This window comes from Periophthalmus magnuspinnatus, chromosome 15 (assembly GCF_009829125.3).
Source record: "Periophthalmus magnuspinnatus isolate fPerMag1 chromosome 15, fPerMag1.2.pri, whole genome shotgun sequence".
Classification (NCBI taxonomy): Eukaryota; Metazoa; Chordata; class Actinopteri; order Gobiiformes; family Gobiidae; genus Periophthalmus; species Periophthalmus magnuspinnatus.
Window position 1 is genome coordinate 26,385,343 of NC_047140.1, and position 17,899 is coordinate 26,403,241.

At 37.9% G+C, this 17,899-nt stretch overlaps 4 protein-coding genes across 8 annotated transcripts; 2 read left to right on the forward strand and 2 right to left on the reverse strand.

The window, feature by feature from the left end:
* Positions 1–248: 248 nt before the first annotated feature.
* LOC117382427 (serine/threonine-protein kinase ICK-like) lies at positions 249–6,595 on the forward strand. Of its 2 annotated transcripts, none has more exons than XM_033979600.2 (14): positions 249–380; positions 775–1,021; positions 1,506–1,560; positions 2,565–2,686; positions 2,756–2,835; positions 2,934–3,066; positions 3,139–3,310; positions 3,409–3,576; positions 3,656–4,027; positions 4,097–4,299; positions 4,381–4,523; positions 4,610–4,726; positions 5,130–5,237; positions 5,310–6,595. In XM_033979600.2, the coding sequence occupies exons 2-14, from the start codon at positions 921–923 to the stop codon at positions 5,453–5,455; spliced, it is 1,920 nt and encodes a 639-aa protein (XP_033835491.1). In that variant the 5' UTR covers positions 249–380; positions 775–920; the 3' UTR covers positions 5,456–6,595. The 2 variants fall into 2 exon arrangements, with proteins under 2 accessions (XP_033835491.1, XP_055083417.1); XM_055227442.1 differs by having other exon boundaries at positions 273–380; positions 837–1,021; positions 5,310–6,017.
* Positions 6,596–7,269: 674 nt separating this feature from the next.
* Positions 7,270–8,840, forward strand: gsta.1 (glutathione S-transferase, alpha tandem duplicate 1). Its single transcript, XM_033979609.2, has 7 exons — positions 7,270–7,337; positions 7,422–7,546; positions 7,639–7,690; positions 7,840–7,972; positions 8,040–8,175; positions 8,341–8,466; positions 8,538–8,840. Exons 2-7 carry the CDS (start codon positions 7,460–7,462, stop codon positions 8,676–8,678), a joined length of 675 nt encoding a protein of 224 aa, XP_033835500.1. The 5' UTR covers positions 7,270–7,337; positions 7,422–7,459; the 3' UTR covers positions 8,679–8,840.
* Positions 8,841–8,905: 65 nt separating this feature from the next.
* tmem14a (transmembrane protein 14A) lies at positions 8,906–9,959 on the reverse strand. Of its 4 annotated transcripts, XM_055227452.1 has the most exons (6): positions 9,881–9,959; positions 9,589–9,672; positions 9,414–9,515; positions 9,249–9,336; positions 9,139–9,170; positions 8,906–9,060 (listed from the first exon to the last, which is right to left on the reverse strand). In XM_055227452.1, the coding sequence occupies exons 2-6, from the start codon at positions 9,665–9,667 to the stop codon at positions 9,050–9,052; spliced, it is 312 nt and encodes a 103-aa protein (XP_055083427.1). In that variant the 5' UTR covers positions 9,668–9,672; positions 9,881–9,959; the 3' UTR covers positions 8,906–9,049. The 4 variants fall into 4 exon arrangements, with proteins under 4 accessions (XP_055083427.1, XP_055083424.1, XP_055083426.1 ...); XM_055227449.1 differs by having other exon boundaries at positions 8,906–9,170; XM_055227451.1 differs by lacking the exon at positions 9,881–9,959 and adding an exon at positions 9,738–9,810 and having other exon boundaries at positions 8,906–9,170.
* Positions 9,960–10,340: 381 nt separating this feature from the next.
* agpat5 (1-acylglycerol-3-phosphate O-acyltransferase 5 (lysophosphatidic acid acyltransferase, epsilon)) lies at positions 10,341–16,921 on the reverse strand. The gene is made up of 8 exons (XM_033979606.2): positions 16,042–16,921; positions 15,688–15,757; positions 15,494–15,609; positions 15,325–15,414; positions 14,857–14,947; positions 13,734–13,895; positions 12,360–12,483; positions 10,341–12,164 (listed from the first exon to the last, which is right to left on the reverse strand). Exons 1-8 carry the CDS (start codon positions 16,258–16,260, stop codon positions 11,939–11,941), a joined length of 1,098 nt encoding a protein of 365 aa, XP_033835497.1. The 5' UTR covers positions 16,261–16,921; the 3' UTR covers positions 10,341–11,938.
* Between the last annotated feature and the right edge of the window lie 978 nt (positions 16,922–17,899).

Below are 17,899 nucleotides of genomic sequence, written 5' to 3' on the forward strand. Positions count from 1 at the left end.
ATACAACGAAAACATAATTTAAAATAGTTAGTTTAGCTTCAACCATAAAAAATACGTTAAGTTTAATTAATTCATGAATTTTAATTTTTAATAATTTTTAATTTTAATTTTAATTTTAATTTTAATTTTAATTTTAATTTTAATTTTAATTTGATCTTTTCCCGATTTTTATTCTTTTGAAAGAGGTGCCCGTTGGTTGTGATTTTGTAGTCATGGATAAGTACCACTGGATGGGAGTGGAACAAAGTATCGCGAGATTTCCGTTTTGGTTTACAGAATCTGTAGCGTACACAGCAAATCGCCTTGTACTGAGCTGAAGCAATTAGTTGATAGAATATGACCTCTTGGATATGTTCTCCCGTGGATATGACATGTGTGGGGTGAGCATTAACTGTTTATATGATTTTATTTGCGTGTTAAATGTCGAGAGACCAACTGCGTCTATCCAGCAGTGTAAGCCGTTGATTGTTTTGTTGCTGCTGGGCCAAACGGACTGAGATTTTTCTGTACAGTATCTTTGTAACAGAAGATGCATGCGTTTATAAATAGGCCAGAAGCCTTACAAATTTATGCTATGTCTATTATTACTATTTAGTACAGTTGTAGTTAATGTAGTGGTATTTAACAGCAGTATTAACACATAGCTGGCCTACTATTAATAGCTTGCTAGCACTTGGGAAGCATGTTTGGATATGCGTATCGGGTTTCTAATATGTTTAATATGTATTTTTCAGGTAGTAAGAAATTCTAATATGTTAAACGTGTATTTTTCAGGTAGTAAGAAACAGGCCAATGGGTCCTACAGCTCTGCCGGAAGTGTTCTGTTGTTGCCACAGGAAAATCTGGCTGCATTCAGCAACAGGAGCGCAGCACTTCCCAATTTCACATCCAGCTGATGGTGATATGGAAAACCACTCACAATGAACCAATATAGTAACATAAGACAGCTGGGGGATGGCACCTATGGCTCGGTCATCCTCGGCCGGAGTCTGGAATCTGGAGAACTTGTGGCCATTAAAAAGTGAGTGGGTCTATGAAACAGAGCAGCAAAATTGGGTTTCAGAGTCATGAAAATCTTGCACTGTTACCATAGAAATTAACAGTTCAAAGCTAAATAATATGTATTTTTAATGTGCAAAAGTCCTGAAATGATCACATGTAAACAGGAAGCTGAAACCCATGAGTAGAAAGGAACATCAGTAGGTAGACCACCTCAAATTGTACAAAAAAATGGGAAGAGCAAAAGGTGAATGCCAACTGCACAGAATAGCGATTACACCCACAAAGTCTAGATTTCTTTGTGAGGAAAAAAAATGATATTGCATGTAAATCTCACTTTTTATAATTCATGTGGCATCAATGGAAAAGGGGGGACATTCTTTAAATAGTCTAGCGTCCTATATGACTGTGCAGGACATCCAAAAATAAGTACTGTTTCTTACACCAATATTTCATGTGGTTGTTTATAATTTTACTTTTTTTCCATTTTATTTTATTTCTTTCAGGATGAAAAGAAAGTTTTACTCTTGGGAAGAATGCATGAACCTTCGAGAGGTCAAGGTAAAATAGTTATTAGTACTATGTTATTTCTAAAACAGACAGAGTAATTAAGCTGTAATTTTTAAGTTCAGCCTTATTTCCATTGATTTCTGTAATTTTTGTCTTTCATTAAAATGTTGCTCTAAATTTCCTCACAGCGTAAAGTCACACAGCTGAGTCACTAAAAGTAGAAGGTGATTTTTATGTGCTGTTGGTAGGCCTGTCACGATAATCACTATATCGACATTTTGTTCAGTTTATGAAAGCTGAAACAATATTTTTTGGGGTCAATATTTATAGTGTGTACATTTTCTTTGGACTATTGGGAAAATTCTGTTTATTTTTGTCTATACAATAAGATTTAAGTCGTAAAAGGTTGAATTAATAACATGCAAATTAAGTACTGAAGTCTTTCATTCTGCTACTTAGTTATTCCAGCTCATGATTTTTTTTAAACAATATTGTAGATTTAGAATAGTTTTTGTGGTTTAAATCTGCTCTTGGGTTTTTCTGTCAGTAGCATAACTTGGTTTCAGTATTATCGTTTATCATCTATTATTACTTCAGTAATATATCGCACTTCAAAATTTGTTATCGTGACTGGTCTAGCTGTTGGCTCCCTGACCCAGGCACCCATTTTCCATTAGATACTGCAGATTAACTTAAGTGGCCACCTATACCCCAGCAAATATGTAGACTGTGAACAAGCATGTAATAAAGGCTTACAGCAACTTCTCATATTTGGCATGAAATACTGTATTATGCCACTGCATGAGAAATCTATATCTACCCAATGAACAAGTCCACATGTGCATTTCCTCGTAAAATCTAAACAGTTCCCTTGGCAATACATTTTGTGCATTTAGATAAATATTTTGAAGCTTTTATTAAGTAATTGTCTGGACCTGCTTCTCAATCCCCTGCAGTGACCTGTGTGTTTTCTTTTCCAGCATGATTAGTTTGCTATAATTAAATTGTACTGCTAGTGTATTATACACATGCTAACTTTGTCTGCTTTTTTCCAGTCCTTGAAGAAACTTAACCATGCAAATGTAATCAAACTTAAGGAGGTAATCCGGGAAAATGACCACCTGTACTTTATATTTGAGTACATGAAGGAGAATTTATATCAGCTGATGAAAGACAGGTCCATATGAACTTCCAAAGTGTATCTATTCAGTTTTATTCTTACACTGATTGACTGTGTTTTTTGTAGGACTCGGCTGTTTCCCGAGTCAGCCGTAAGAAATATAATGTTTCAGATACTACAGGGTCTTGCATTCATTCATAAACATGGTTAGTATAGACTGTGATGTAATTCCTGTCATAGTTGATTTGTCTGTGTGTCTATTCATTTAATGCAATGATTTTGTTTTGTTTTACCCGTCTTTAAGGGTTTTTCCACAGAGACATGAAACCTGAGAATCTTCTGTGTATGGGCCCTGAGTTGGTTAAAATTGCTGACTTTGGTCTTGCACGGGAGATTCGTTCTCGTCCGCCATACACTGATTATGTATCAACAAGATGGTGAGTTATTAACAAATAAGACGTTTTTGAAACACTCAAAAATGTAATGTTTGTTCTTTCCACTTTGAATAGGTACAGGGCTCCTGAAGTGCTCCTCAGATCAACATCTTACAGCTCACCCATTGACCAATGGGCAGTTGGTTGCATTATGGCTGAGCTGTATACCCTTCGACCTCTTTTTCCTGGTTCCAGCGAAGTAGACACCATTTTTAAGATTTGCCAAGTTCTGGGTACACCAAAGAAGGTATGTGTTTTAGCATGGATAGAGTTGTGTTCTGGACACATTATTTTTAATGTATCTCTTTGTGTGTTTCAATTTAACAAAACATTTCTTTTCCTTAGAATGACTGGCCTGAGGGGTATCTTCTGGCAAATGCCATGAATTTCCGTTGGCCACAGTGTGTTCCCAGCAGTTTGAAAACGCTCATTCCCAATGCCAGTCCAGAGGCTATCCATTTAATGACAGACTTACTCCAATGGGACCCTAAGAAGAGACCAGCTTCAGCACAGGTGTTCATTAATTTATGTAGAGACAAGGGCATTATGTAAAAGGAGAGAGATGAGTTAACATATGTTTTCTGTACTCAAGGCTCTCAGGTATTCCTATTTCCATGTGGGCCAGGCTTTGGGCACTCCTCAACAAATCCTAGAGCAAGGTAGACCCCAACCAAACCTTGTGCCAATGGAGACCCCATTACAGAGCCACTCAGTGATGCAGCAGCAGCCCCTTCTCCTGAAGCCTGTACCCCCCTCACAGCCCCCTCCAAACCAGCACTGTTCCTCCAGACCCCCACAGCAGATCCAGCCCTCCCCTGTGTCCGCTGCTGCTCAGGCCGCCATTTACCAACGGCACACAGATCTGCTCCGTGAGCAGTCCAAGCACATCCTGAACCCAGAGCCAACACAGGGCACAGCACAAAGCCACCTCCCCTTCATCATGGACAAAGGACCTCAGACCAAGGTGTGATTCTAATATTTGTTTGGAGTGACTCATGTAAATTGACCTACATTAATTACCTGTTTTGTACAGACAAGGGAGCAATCTGAGAACACAAACTTACCAAATTACCATCTGAAACCCAAGGGAGGTCGTCGCCGCTGGGGCCATAGCACAGGACAGTATAAAGGGGAGGAGTGGGAGGACTGTGAAGATATTGACTTGTCTTTAAGTGTTCTTGGAAAATCAAACTTCTCCACAGAAAAGTGCAGACATGGAGATGGCGCCCTCCCCAGGTGATGCTTTAAAAACATTTGTTAAGATTTCAGTTCCATGAATGTATTATTATAGTTTTTTAATTTTTTTTTTTTTTATAGATACAGTAATGCTCTGGATTATAGTCGTCCTAAAGTGCAGGATGATGGTCCTTTGAATTTAAACAAAACCGCAAACTACCAGGAACCTTCAAGAACTGCCTCTGCCAAACAGCATTATTTAAGACAGTCAAGATATTTACCTGGTAAATAATTAAATATCTAATGGTTGTCTGAAAAGGGTTATTAAAGTGCTATTTGATACCATGAATCTCTATGTTGAACCTTTTAGGAATTGCTACAAAAAAGAATGTGTCACTAAATGCAAGTAAAGACTTTAGTAGTAGCCATCTTTGGGGAAACAGCACCATCCCATTTGGTGGCACTTTACCAAGCAGAGGTGCTCATGGTAAGACCATCCCTTGACTTTTACTCGTATTAACTTTTCATGATGACTTTGTTTGGTGGGATTGTACTTTTGGTGAATATTTATCGTAGTTAGTTGGTCAAGAAGATACAGGAATCACTAAGAAATTAAAAGTGTTCCTTATTTGTACTTATTGGAAAACAGCAAATGTGTAATTCAGTCAATCTTTGTTCCTTGTTTGCACTATGGTTACGGAATTACCTCCACTTTTGTCACATCGGCTGCTATGTCCATCCAGGAACTGAAATATTCACCATATAGTCCCCAAAACTGTCTCAAGAAAACTACATCAGATTATATTTAAGATTTTACAAAAAGAAATCTAAACTATGTTTTACTGAAATTAGTAGAGTCTACATCTTCAATTATGTATCTTCTCTTTTAGGTACAAACACAATATCAGGAGGATATTTGCCATCTTTTTACAAAAAAGACATTGGTTCTCCAGGTCAAAGAGGGCCTCAGGTTTCATCTGTAGAATCAACAGCATCAAGTGAGTATTTTACGAGAGCATTTAATAATTTTTAATGTGCCAGTTTAATACATTGTCTGTCATTTATTCTAGATTATGCAACTTGGCGGTCTGGGCGCAGTCATTTGAACAGTAACATCTCATTGCCCACCAAGAGCACACTGGGTATGCTGCCTCGTGCACCAGTCCAGTCTATCCATGGACGCACAGACTGGTCTGCCAAATATGGACACCGCTAGTTGCCTCTTTGGGGCTCTAAACTGTGCTCCTCACGTGGTTATGGCACTACTAAAGAACACTTTCACCTCCAAAGAGTAGGTTTAGTGGTTTTATGTACATACATCTTAGCACAGCAATAAATCTGTTTCATTGTATGTACCGTGGATGTTGTGAGTTATAATATAAAGGAAAGTTTTGTGTATGACAAAATGCAGCCAGCCAAAAACTTGAACCTAATTGCCCTTCAAATGTTTTTTTTCTTTTCTACTAAAATGTAAAATAACTAATGCCTCTGGTTAAAATGTGTATTTTTAGGCCTGAGCATCACAAGCTGGTGAAAGGTCTATTAGTATCGTAATGCCGTGTAAGTGCGCACACCCTCGTACAGATGAAGCCCACACAAAGAGTGCACGCAGCACATAATGGCACTCATCATCCCCCTGTGAAGTACTCGTATCACCAAAGACTCACTAATGTGTACCCCAAGTTACACCAGTAGCGTGGATATAAAAATATAATGCAAAAATGGAACATTATTATCATAAAGAGCCAAAAAGTGGGGGGCTATGTGAAAGTCACTGACAGGCACTTGCCATGATGTAGGAGTGCGGGTGATATCTGAAAATGTATAGTTTATTAAATTCAAAATTTTGAAATGTGGAGTTTGTAAAAAGCCCCCATTTGTGTAGCAAAGAGGTAGAGAAGGTGTGAAAGCACCTCACAATTTGCAGAGGGTGTAATATAAAGAGGGAAATTTAGGGCACGGTGTAGGCATGGGCTGATCATTGCCTCTTGCGGCAAGATTTTGTATTACAGTTACTGAATGTTGCACCAAACTATAAAACAATATGCATTCTATCTTGATGAAAATGTAACTGTGAGATGTTTTGGCTAAAATTCTGTTACTGTAAAATATTGTTTTTTATAATGAATTGGGAAATGTATTTATGTTTTATTTTAACAGAAGTGCTCTATTTTAAAGTAATGCTGATTGTTGCCATACATTTCGGGATGTAGGCTAATTGATTTATTTTATTGCACTCCATGCCTATGACGCAAGTTGCCAGTAATTTAACCTTTAAATGTCTACAGTATTGTCAGTACAGTATTTTTTTTTGCTTTATTTTTTATGCAGCTTAAAAATAAAGATGGTTAATCTGAAAAAGAATCACGTCTGTCATTCTACAATCAGGGCACAGTTTTAGGAATCAAAGAGGTGATTTTCAGTGTGAAATGAATATCATTGACCAATAAAATGTCACCATCTGAAACCCAGTAATTGAAAACAAGGAATAACAGAATAGATTTATAGAAGTAAAGTAATAATAAATTAAATAGTAATTTAATTAAAAAGGAAGGCAGACTGCCACGTGCAGCGCCGCATTTGGATGTGTCTGAAGCTTGGAGCTTGACTTCCCTACGTTTCTCCTACAAATGGGCCTTGAGCTTGTTTGGAGGTTCTAGCAGGGGAGCGCAGCTACTGGTATACCGACGATGGTGCTCGTCCGCCGGGGGGAGCTCGTCCTCTTCCACCGAGCGCGGAGCATCGGGAGGGACACACATGGAGCGGTGAGGGAGGAAGGGGACACCCGCCTAGCCAGCCAGATCAGCCGAATCAACCCTAGCGATCGATGGGGTGACAGATGTCGCAGCCAGATCGCCCTCACATCCACTAAGAAACGTGTGCGCAGTAGCTATATATGGGGCTGCAATGTACCACGGTTCACAGTCAGGGTTTAATCTCCCATGCTCCTTTGCTCTGTATGATAATGAGAGACGCTGCTAGCCAATGAAAACCATGTGTGGAGCAACAGAGTGCACTCCTCCGTCCACCCTTCTATTAAATAAGGCTAGTGAACTTAATTTACCCTCTCTCTGAAGCGTTGTTTGGACATCGCAGAGGTTTGTGCAGCGTTCTCATAATTTCAATTTGAGACAGGTGTGTATTTTTGTGAATGCATCTGTTTTTTCTTTTCTTCTTTGCAGGATTTTTGCAGGATCTGGTGTATAAAACTATTTAAAACATGTCTGACAAAGTAGTTCTGTACTATTTCAATGGAAGGGGGAAAATGGAGTCAATCCGTTGGCTTCTGACGGTGGCAAATGTTGAGGTAAGGTTTTTTTATGCTTAATGGGGGAAAAAAAGCCTTGATACTTATAGGAAAGTGTTCATTTCTTCTTCTTTTTTTTTTTTTTTTAATAGTTTGAAGAGGTTTTCCTTACAACCCGCGATCAGTATCTGAAACTTCTCGATGGTAAGCCCAACTCAGACAGACTGCGACTTCAACACTACTTTTTGATACAGAGTTCATCTTATTATGCAACAGTATGAATGACTCAGCATTTATGGACAACGCCACTCCAGTTTCATTGTCAAGCAGTGTTTTTTTCATGTTCTTCACAGATGGAGCGCTCATGTTTCAACAGGTTCCTTTAGTTGAAATGGACGGTATGAAACTTGTTCAAACTAAGGCGATATTGCAATACATAGGAGAGAAGTACAATCTTCATGGGAAAAATCCTAAAGAGAAAGTCATGTATGCAGCTGCAGCATATTATAACATTGGTACTTTTCTGTTTTAAACTCGGCTCTTTATTTTGTAGGGTCAACATGTATGCAGAGGGATTAATGGACCTTATGGAAATGATGATGACCCTGCCATTTTCTGCAGACCCCTCCGCAAAACTTAAAACAATTGAAACCAAGTCTAATGAGCGTTACCTGCCTGTATTTGAAAAGGTTGTGTGTCAAATTATAATCCACTAAAATGATAAGAAAACAAGAAAAAAGCATATGCAACAAATTACACCACTGTCCAAGTGGAGAAATACTATAATGCTTCAAAAGTATTATGCACTGAGTGACTACATTATATCTGATTAAATGTACAATTTAAACTCCTAGGCACTGTCAGGACAGGTCTACTTGGTTGGAAACAAACTAACGTGTGCTGATGTGCTGCTGCTGGAATGCATACTGATGCTGGAGGAGAAATTTCCACAAATCCTCTCCAACTTCTCAAACATTAAGGTGAATAAAGTAAACATTTAGCACAATGTACCCAAATGAAAGTTCAACATATTCATGTACATCTGTTTCAGGCTTTTCAGGGGAGGATGACCAAAATTGAAGCAGTTCACAAGTTTCTGCAGCCTGGCAGTCAGAGGAAACCACAACCTGATGAAAACTATGTGAAGACTGTTATGGAAGTGTTTGCTCTCCCCAAGTTACCATTGTTGTAAACATATCAAACGTTGAAAAAATTGTTACTAACGTCATAGCTAGTTCACTGTCATTCACCATCAAGACATTCAATCATTATATGCTTTGTAAATGTAAATAAAAAGAAAGCATAGTAAAACAGTTGTTTCATCAGTGTCCACTGTCTTTATATAAAAGTTATTTATTTAAAATGAATGTGCTTCAAATATTAAACAATATCAAATTATTATGATTGAAAAAAAAAAAAAGTCTATAGAAAGCTTTCACTGCATGTGTCAGCTCTTGGTCATCAGGTTTACTTAAGGTCAAGGAAATGCTTTTGGAGGAATGGTTTCTTTTTATCAAAATTGTCTGAACATATTAGATAGCCTTCACCGAAGTCCTTTTCTGGTCATATGATGATATTCAATTCAATTCAATTCATTTATTTTTGTAACGCCCAAAATCACAACAACAGTTGTCTCGAAGGGCTTCGATTGCTATGAAGTAGCAATCGAAACACCATGAATAAACTGTAAAAGAAGACACAGAATTGATTATTAATTTTTATATCTGCAGCTTTGTTGTACATTATAGTGTGAGAGTCTGACCTGAACCCTGCCATGACACCAGCAGGCAGTAATTTCCGTGATTTCTTGTATCTCATTCCCATCACGATCGAGAGAAGCCCAGATGACACTGAAACAAAGTTCAAATAAATAGTTATTTGGGTTTTTATGTTAGTTTTTGGTTAATTTTTAACAGGTTTTATTAACCTAGTAAAATCTTGATATCCTTGGGGTCATTAGAGATGTTGTAAGCACCATATGCTGACAGTCCACCAAACACCAGACCAGCCATCAGGGACATGACACTCCCTACACATGAGAGAGGAGGTTAAAGATTTGGATAAACACAAGTGAACTATTACGTTATAGGTCACACTGGCACCTTTTCTTTTGTATCCCATAAAACCTCCAAAGGCAATGGCTGCGGCATAGCTGAATCCTATCCAGTCCACTGCCATCATTAAGTCTTAAAGAGAAAAATCAATCAAAAACTTGAAATAAATGAGTGTTCGTTAGTTAGGCATTGGCTACGCAGAAATGAAAACTGTCTCTAGTCGTCGCTGTTGTAAACTAGCTCTACAATGGGCTAAAGGGCATGACAGCGGTAAGATTACATTATATTGAACACTTTACATTATCCCTTCCCTTTTGTGATCATTCATGTAATTGCTTACTTCTGTGCAGAGTAGCAGCCGCGGTTAAAATTGTGAGCAATCAACAACTCCCCACAGATTTTAGTCACTTCCTGGTTATTGACGCATGCGCAGTCACCTAACACCTGATTGGTCGCTTGGTTGCCTGGAAACCACAAGCTTATCAAAATATACTGTGAATGATTGTAGTAGTAGTGGCAGCACAACGGAGAACTTGTGCAATGTTGTCTGGCCAGGCTCTATGATGTTTTGTTAACATCTTAACCAAAGCATTTATAATTTTCCAGTAAGACGAGGATGGTAAGAGGCCTCTAATGTGCTGGTATAACAGGGATCGCTTAAAGAAAAAGGTCGGGAATCATTTCATTATATTGAATTTCAACAGGTGACATCAAAACTCTACAAATATTTAATTCAGATCTGGCAGGCCGACATCTTCACATCTTAAATGGAAAAAAATAAATCAAGAAAAACAGCAGTCCCCCCAAAAAACACTTTATTTTAATAAGACACCCAAATGTCCACTTGTCCCAAATTGAACCAGAAAGTTAGAGCCAATGGATTATTTGAACAAAATAAGCCACTATAAAGCGCTCTGCAGCTCGGGCTGTGTCTACATGCAGCCACCAGGCGGACTGTGGTCTTCTGAGTAGACTGAGGACAGACTCCTCCAAAGAGAAGGCACACATTTCCAGCAGTTGGCATTATACAGTCAGTCTGCAGTGTCCTGATGAGTTACAGTCAGATCTTGTGTTAAAAATGCCTATAAAATGTCTTACACAAGTATAATTTTTAAAGTGAGGTATTGTAGCGAGATGTAAAAACTGACATCCATTTTACAAGAAGAAAACAAATAAGTCTAAACTCTACAGGACAAGACCAATGTAAAGTGACTTGTGGAAAAAGTAAACAAGAATGGACAAGTGCATAATACAATACAATGACAAATACACATGGCTTTGAGTGCACAGAAACCTGCGACATACTGTTTACATGGCTTTGTCAGATAGGTAGATACTATTTCATGAGCGACATTACAAATAATGAATGCATACAACAGGTTTCCATCTGTACCAACACATACATATAAAAATGCATAAAAACAAAACTACTTAATGCAAATGGCAATATAAGCATGTAAAAATAATGTGGCATACACTCCCATGTTTTGGCAATGATTCGTGATTTAAAGTAAAGCTTCTTTATGTATAACGTGCTTTCCTCAATAAAAGTTCAATCACAGTGGGTTAAAAACACACAGCTGGGCAGCTCACCACTAGTGGCAGACACTGTTAAATAACACACAGCAAATGAGCAAATTACTTTTTACATTAGACAGGAAGTAATTTTTTTGGTAAACATAGCAGCTGGTGCCATTTCATGAACTTTTACAGAGGAGGGCAAGTCACACTTCAGTTTAAAAATGGGGAAGAATCAAAAGGTGCAATGTTTGGCTTTTAGTGACATCTCAAAATGACATCCTTCTGGATTATCTATGGGTCAAATATATATGACTTAAAGTCTCTCAATCAAATATCTTATAAAACTAACACATTCCACCTTTAATAAAGCAAAGTGCATAATTCTTGTGACAAACAAGAACAAAACATGGACAACTGATATCGATAAGTCAGTGCACTTAATTTGTGATACATTAAGAATAGGCTGGTGTGTTTTACGTGTCAGACAAACGCTGACCAGGATTAGAACATCTGTTGTTGAGAGTACTTGGCACCCTTTTACTTTAATAAATGTGGCCTATTATAACTATCAATATTTTTGTCACTTATTAACGATTAATGACAATGAAGGCATGCAGTATATATATTATTGATAAGGGGTCACTAATAAGTAGATACATTAAATACTGAGTTTAGAGGGGCCATCTTTAAGGACACAAAAGAGTTTCTTTAAACCTGCATTGTTGCAGAGAACAGTTAGTAGAAAAACGCTGGGACAGTGTTTCATCACTGTGCCACTCCACAGCTGTACTATACCTTGTGTTCTGATACAGAAAAATGGCACCATCTTCTGCTCTTTTGTGCGTGAATATGTGAGCCACTGCTGCTGAACCTTTTGTTAGGGAAACACATTGACCCAGAGCCATCCGAGCAGTGTCCCGTACACCCAGGTCCTCACATACACCCTCCTGCCTCCCTCTGTCAGCAGTAAAGGCAGCGTCAGTGCTCCCAGAATCATCACTGATGGGACTGTTTTAGAAAGGCTCAGAGGGGACAGTCTGCCCTCTCCTGGAAACTTGCATATTTTGTCTGCATCCTTCGATTCATAGAAATCAGTCAGCAACCTTGAGAAACAGAAATCAGAGTTTGCTTTTTTATAAAATATTACATGATCAGTTATTTGGGGAAAAAAGTTTACCTGAACAAATGATTAGCATTAATGTGTTCTAGTGTGGTTATGGGACAGACTAGTTTCAGATTTCAGAGGCACGTACTGTATCATCTATAAACCACCATGAATCATTCCCCCAGCCTCTTACCGGTCCTTGAGCTCAAAGCGCTGGTGTAGCCACCTGCGGAAAAACATGGGCTCTGGAGGAATTTCCTTTATGTCCACGCGCTCGAAGTGAATGTGAACACGGGGACATTCTTTACACAGGAATTCTGTCAAACATAAAAAAATAAAAGACTAAACAAAAACAGGAAGAGCCTTTCAGTAAATCAGCACGTAGGGTAAGACTTTACATCAACATAGGTGACAATGACAAAGTGCAACTCACCAATTTATGAACTCATCAAACGATCAGCAAATCAGGTCATGATCAATTACAACAGACGATTGTTAATGTGCTTTACTAAATAATGTAATAAATAATTTTTATGAAGTATTATTTAATAACCATATTTGCAAGCAAAGTCATGGGTTAACTTTTCAGTGATTTAATAATTCAGCCAGTCTAAAACAGAACAGTGCATGGTTATAATAGTGGAGAGTAAATTAACAATCTAAAAGCTTCAGCCCTGCTTTTCCGCTATCGACATTATAATGCAGTGTTGTATGAAAAAGTTACTTGGATTTTATTTCTAGTACAATACTGATGGATATTTTGGTAAAAGAAAAGGCCCATTGTGCTCAGACAGAAAAACTTGTGGGACAAAGTTAATACACAATTTATATACCTGTCTTAAATTATTATTATTAATCTATTATTAACACCCAATAATAATGTTCATTTTACAGTTAAAGGAGTACTATGGAACTTTTCTGGCAGAGGGTTAGTGCCTGCAATGCTCTCCAAAGAAAATAAAAATAAAAAATAAAAAATCACTAGAAAAACAACAAAATGCATTCTTACTGTGAGCTTGGTGGTCTGACCTGTAACTTTGTCTAGTGTCATTACCTGCTTGTCTTCATGGAGATGGACAAGTATAATTGTATATTCAGACTGTGAAACATTTCCAGCAAAGCAATCTCCATGGTGGCGGACCCTCAACCATAAAAGTTAGTCTACTATCAAGCTTTGAGCTGTATGACATTGAAGTAAATTACCAAAGACGTTATTGTCAACAGTACAGGAAGTGCGTGATAGAAGAATGCTTTTTGTTTTCATGAAAACACATGGATGTGTCTCACAAGAAACGGGATGTTTTCTTTTCCTGTTCAAAAACGTGTTTATTGACCCAGGAACACGAAAGAATTAAATAAACACCTAAAAAAACAGTCAATCTACAGGATGGGAACACTGTTGATTGGTGACGTTTGTTTTTGTTTATAATTGTTTTTATTTCTGGGAATAACAAACCTAGAAATAAGTTGTCGGTCATGGACATTTGTTTTATTAGAGAATTTAGTGATTTAGTTAATATCCACCTAAAGAGAAGGTTAATAATTGTGTTAGCAGCCTCAGATTTACCTGGCATGGATGGAGCGGGTTTTCTGTGGCTGTTCCTGTTCAGAGTGCCCTCATAGGCCACAGTGATGTCATACACCGCGTCCAGATGGCCCTGCATTGCCTCTAAAGCCACACGCGATGCCTTCATGCGCGGGGTCAGCGTGTGTTTGAGAACCGCAAATCCTTTGAGCAAAAGAAAAACAGCTCCGTTTAGTCCATGGTCAAACTTAAAAACGAGTCTCTAAAAAGGATGGCATCAAAATCAAAAGAAATTGTAAAAGCATGAACTGATAGAATCGAAGTGCAAGGTTTCAAAAGGGTGATCAATAATGACAAAAAGGTTATTCCGATGACCATCAGTCAGATATTTTGGCAATCCATAAAAAAGTACTAAACTGTGTCTGTAAACAGACTAAAAATTCAAGAAATAACACTGATATTCCTCCATAATCTCTTCAAAGCATATTCACAGTATTTTTTCTATAAATTTCCAACCTTTATTGCTCACTATATTATAAGTTTCCTAATTCAAGTCAAAAACATTTAGGTTCCAGTGTTATTTATAAAATACTGTAAATCTAGAGTGCTTGGGAAAAAAAAGAAGTCATCAGTTAAAGCAGCACAACAAATGATAAATGAATGTTGTGATGCATGCTAGGGCCAGATCTCTCAGTCTGGTGCCTCTGAACCACTGCTGCCACTAATACCTCACTAATAACAGATAATGTCATGAGCGCATAATTCCTCCTCGTGATTTATTTGGATTAATGGGGGAAGGTGATATTTGGAGCTCCGGAGAGAAGCTTAATCCCTGCAAAGAGAAGGTTTGTGAGTCCACTTAACTACATAAAACTATTTAAATAAAATTATAGTTAAAAATTGGAAGTGAAGCAAAAGATAATTTAACATCTGTCTTTTATTTGTTTATTTAAATGAATCAGTGCATATTAATTAACTATCTACCCATGTAAATATGACAGATTTAGCCATAGTGGCTAATTTCCATCTATAGTCCCATGGAAGATTGATCTTAAAACAAACAGCAACAAAACAAAAGCACAAAATGTTAAGTAAACATAAAGGATAAGTTGGTAAACATTAGATGTTTTGCGGTTAAAGATTAAAGGGAGTAAAATGCCAGTACCTTCTTTTTGAGCAAAAGCCTGGCTGTCAGCGATAACACTCCTGAGCTCCGGATTATAGCGAGTTCCTTCTGGGAAGATGACAAGGTACATCTGTAGAAGTAGAAGTAAAACTCAGTTTTAAAAAGAAATGTAGGTATTTTTTTACAACCAAATAAATTGTCAACATCTACACACCATGATCCAATTAACATAAAAAACAGTCTAAACATTTCACCATACAAGTTATTTTTTTGCAATTGATCAATATTATTACAGCTCAAGAGCATTAGTGAAAGTGCTTCAGCAGATTTCCCTAATGTACTTTTGTAACGGCTGAGTGCATGAGCCAAGCATCACAGCAGACAGCAAGAGAACAAGTGCAATGCTCTGACAATGCAAAGACAAATGCTTATTCATCTGTTACCTAGTTAAGCTATGCATAAGTAGTATCTTTTCTATTGTGAATAATGGCAACAAATCAAACCTACCGGTGCTCCAGCTTCAGTTTGTCTCTGCAGCTTCTTCTTCATGGCCTTCTCGTTGAACTTTGAGCTGCGTTTGACATAGATTCCCCCATGCTAAAAACGTAGGACAAGTAAATAACATTACAATGCACATATTAAATTTGACTATTTAATCTTTATACAGCTGAATTACCTGAGAGAAATACCAGCCGTACAGTGGAAGCCACTTGAGTCCATCTTTGAGAACATACCGAACATGACCAAGCGCACTCTGCCTGATTGCCAACATGTCAGCAATGATCCAGTCAGCTTTGATCAAGAGCATTAAGAGGACTTTAGAAATAATACTTCAAACTCATACACACACTTTTGGATACTTCAATTTACCTGTACATTGATGGTTGGAAAGGTAAATCACATTTTCTTTTTTCTTTGGTATATCTCCATACACAATTATCTACAACAGAGAAGGTATTTAATAGTGGTTATACAAGGCAATACATTTTTAATTTTTACAAATAAAACTCTGATAACTCGTATATTTCACAATCTAACGTACTATATGGGCTTAATGCAAGGAGTGGTGCAAAAGAATGAAACATATCTGGTTTCAGGACGTGTCAAACAAGACTGCACACCGAAGGCAACTGTGCATTTTCTAATTTCCTACTTTTACTTTTTTTGCTACTTGCTTAGAGTTATTTGTGAAGATCTGTACTGTTAGATAGGTTAGATGCTTACCTCTACTCCTGTGTAGTTTTCAAAGAAGAACAGGACCATACTCTGATAAATACAATATAGGCGGTCATCTAAGGTGTGATAGACTCTGGTAGGTAGGACCGTGGAGAGAAGGCGCCAGACACCCCATGATAGCAGATAGGCTGGAGCTGTCCCCAGCATGATAGTAGCTGGAAACCAGTACCGCAAAGAGTACGTGTGCACGACCAGAGAGAGCAGCATGTTCCCAAGCACAGCAGCCCTGATCTAAAGAATCCAGGATTAATCTGCTAGTCTACACTTTGCAACACTGCAATCAATTCTGGACAGCGAGTCCTATCTGCACCACACCGCACCTGGCCTATTTTCAGCACAAATACCCCTATAAGTCAGCATCTAAGTAAAAAAAAAAAGCTGCAGTAGCAGATCGAGCTAACCGGCTAATGCTAATTTTAACCTTGTGAACAGATGCAGATAGACAGAGTCTTAAGTCTTACATACACACACGGAGTCGCACAAGATTTTCCTTACGCTACCTGAAGTAAGTTATCGGGTTAACAAAAACAAAACAGTTTAACCCATACGAGGTATATCAAATTCAACTTGGAAAAGTGCTTTAGCATAAAATGTGTCCGCGAAAAGTTAGTTGCATAAATGCTTCTTCTTTAAACAATAGGTTTCCTTTGAGAAAGCTTCAGTATATAAATCCAAACCCCTCCATTGTTGTTAGGGCAAAACAGAAATTAAAGTCTTCGTACTGCATCTAGGTCTAGATAAACTAGTTCTACCTCAGTGAAATGTCACACACGCCTCCTCCGTGCAGCCTCTGCAGACACACACCAACATGGACGCTCCCCATTGGCCGCGTGACGCAACAGGACAAAGCCAATGGGAGCGCATCACGTGCAACCACTACTACTGCTCATCAATAGAGATGAGTATGAATAACATTTAATAAACAAAGTGATCATACCAATGTCAGAAATTAAAAAGTTTTATTTGCACTAGCCTTTCGCCCGCAGGTCAGTGGTATACAATGCACATAAAAAGCAGGTATGTGCATAAAAGCACACAAAAGCAATAATTTCAGATTTCATATTTATCATTATTGTTTAAAATGATTGTTACGACCCAGCTCGTCTTGGGTAAGGGAAGTAACAAAAAAACAAGATTTAAAAAAATGTGGTTTTAAAGAGACAAAGTAACAAAAAAGTGGACTAAAATATTTACATAAATGTGCAAAACAAGAGAACCTAAACTAAGAAATCAAACACAAATAACAAGTTTTGTGTCTTGGAAATCACGTAGGCCTATTAAAACGGGTGACAAAACTAAGGGACACATAACCACAAGTTTCCCAAAACAAAACACGAGTCACACAGCCTACAAATGGAATCAAGTGATTAAATAAAAAGACACAAAACTAAACTAGCACACAAAGTTAGACACAAAGACAAAAAATTAACTAACAAAATAAATTGAGACACATACAGAATGGCATAGTGAGCAGGTGTGCTAAATCTCCTTAAATGGGGGGAGGCGGTGCAGCAGGTGAGCCACAGGATTGGGCAGGTGGGAAAATGGTCCAATCCGCATTGAGGGCTCACACAGCCAGCATTACATGGGGAAAAGGGAGAGATTCAAACACACACAAAACATAGGACTGATACGATAAAATGGGAAGAGCATAAGGCCTGGAGCCGTAACAATGAGAAATAACCTAAATTCACTTAATATGGAAGGTGACTCTGTTACACTAATCAATTTGACTGTAGAGTAATCTCAACTGTCACCCATTTAAACCAGTATGACAGCTCAGACTGTAGCGCTGTCACAGCATTTGGCTCAAAGGCAATAGAGATGTCTCCAAAAATACTACAGT

Excerpts from the sequence above, each read along its gene's own strand:
- LOC117382427 (XM_033979600.2), top strand. The coding sequence starts at position 921 with ATGAACCAATATAGTAACATAAGACAGCTGGGGGATGGCACCTATGGC. Across the intron at positions 3,311-3,408 it reads TTCTGGGTACACCAAAGAAG|AATGACTGGCCTGAGGGGTA; the intron begins GTATGTGTTTTA and ends TCTTTTCCTTAG. Across the intron at positions 4,028-4,096 it reads ACAAAGGACCTCAGACCAAG|ACAAGGGAGCAATCTGAGAA; the intron begins GTGTGATTCTAA and ends TGTTTTGTACAG.
- gsta.1 (XM_033979609.2), top strand. The coding sequence starts at position 7,460 with ATGTCTGACAAAGTAGTTCTGTACTATTTCAATGGAAGGGGGAAAATG. Across the intron at positions 7,691-7,839 it reads GTATCTGAAACTTCTCGATG|ATGGAGCGCTCATGTTTCAA; the intron begins GTAAGCCCAACT and ends TGTTCTTCACAG. Across the intron at positions 8,176-8,340 it reads ACCTGCCTGTATTTGAAAAG|GCACTGTCAGGACAGGTCTA; the intron begins GTTGTGTGTCAA and ends TTAAACTCCTAG.
- tmem14a (XM_055227449.1), bottom strand. The coding sequence starts at position 9,667 with ATGATGGCAGTGGACTGGATAGGATTCAGCTATGCCGCAGCCATTGCC. Across the intron at positions 9,516-9,588 it reads TATGGGATACAAAAGAAAAG|GGAGTGTCATGTCCCTGATG; the intron begins GTGCCAGTGTGA and ends TCTCATGTGTAG. Across the intron at positions 9,337-9,413 it reads GGATATCAAGATTTTACTAG|TGTCATCTGGGCTTCTCTCG; the intron begins GTTAATAAAACC and ends ACTTTGTTTCAG.
- agpat5 (XM_033979606.2), bottom strand. The coding sequence starts at position 16,260 with ATGCTGCTCTCTCTGGTCGTGCACACGTACTCTTTGCGGTACTGGTTT. Across the intron at positions 15,758-16,041 it reads AAAACTACACAGGAGTAGAG|ATAATTGTGTATGGAGATAT; the intron begins GTAAGCATCTAA and ends TCTCTGTTGTAG. Across the intron at positions 12,165-12,359 it reads CGCTTTGAGCTCAAGGACCG|GTTGCTGACTGATTTCTATG; the intron begins GTAAGAGGCTGG and ends CTGTTTCTCAAG.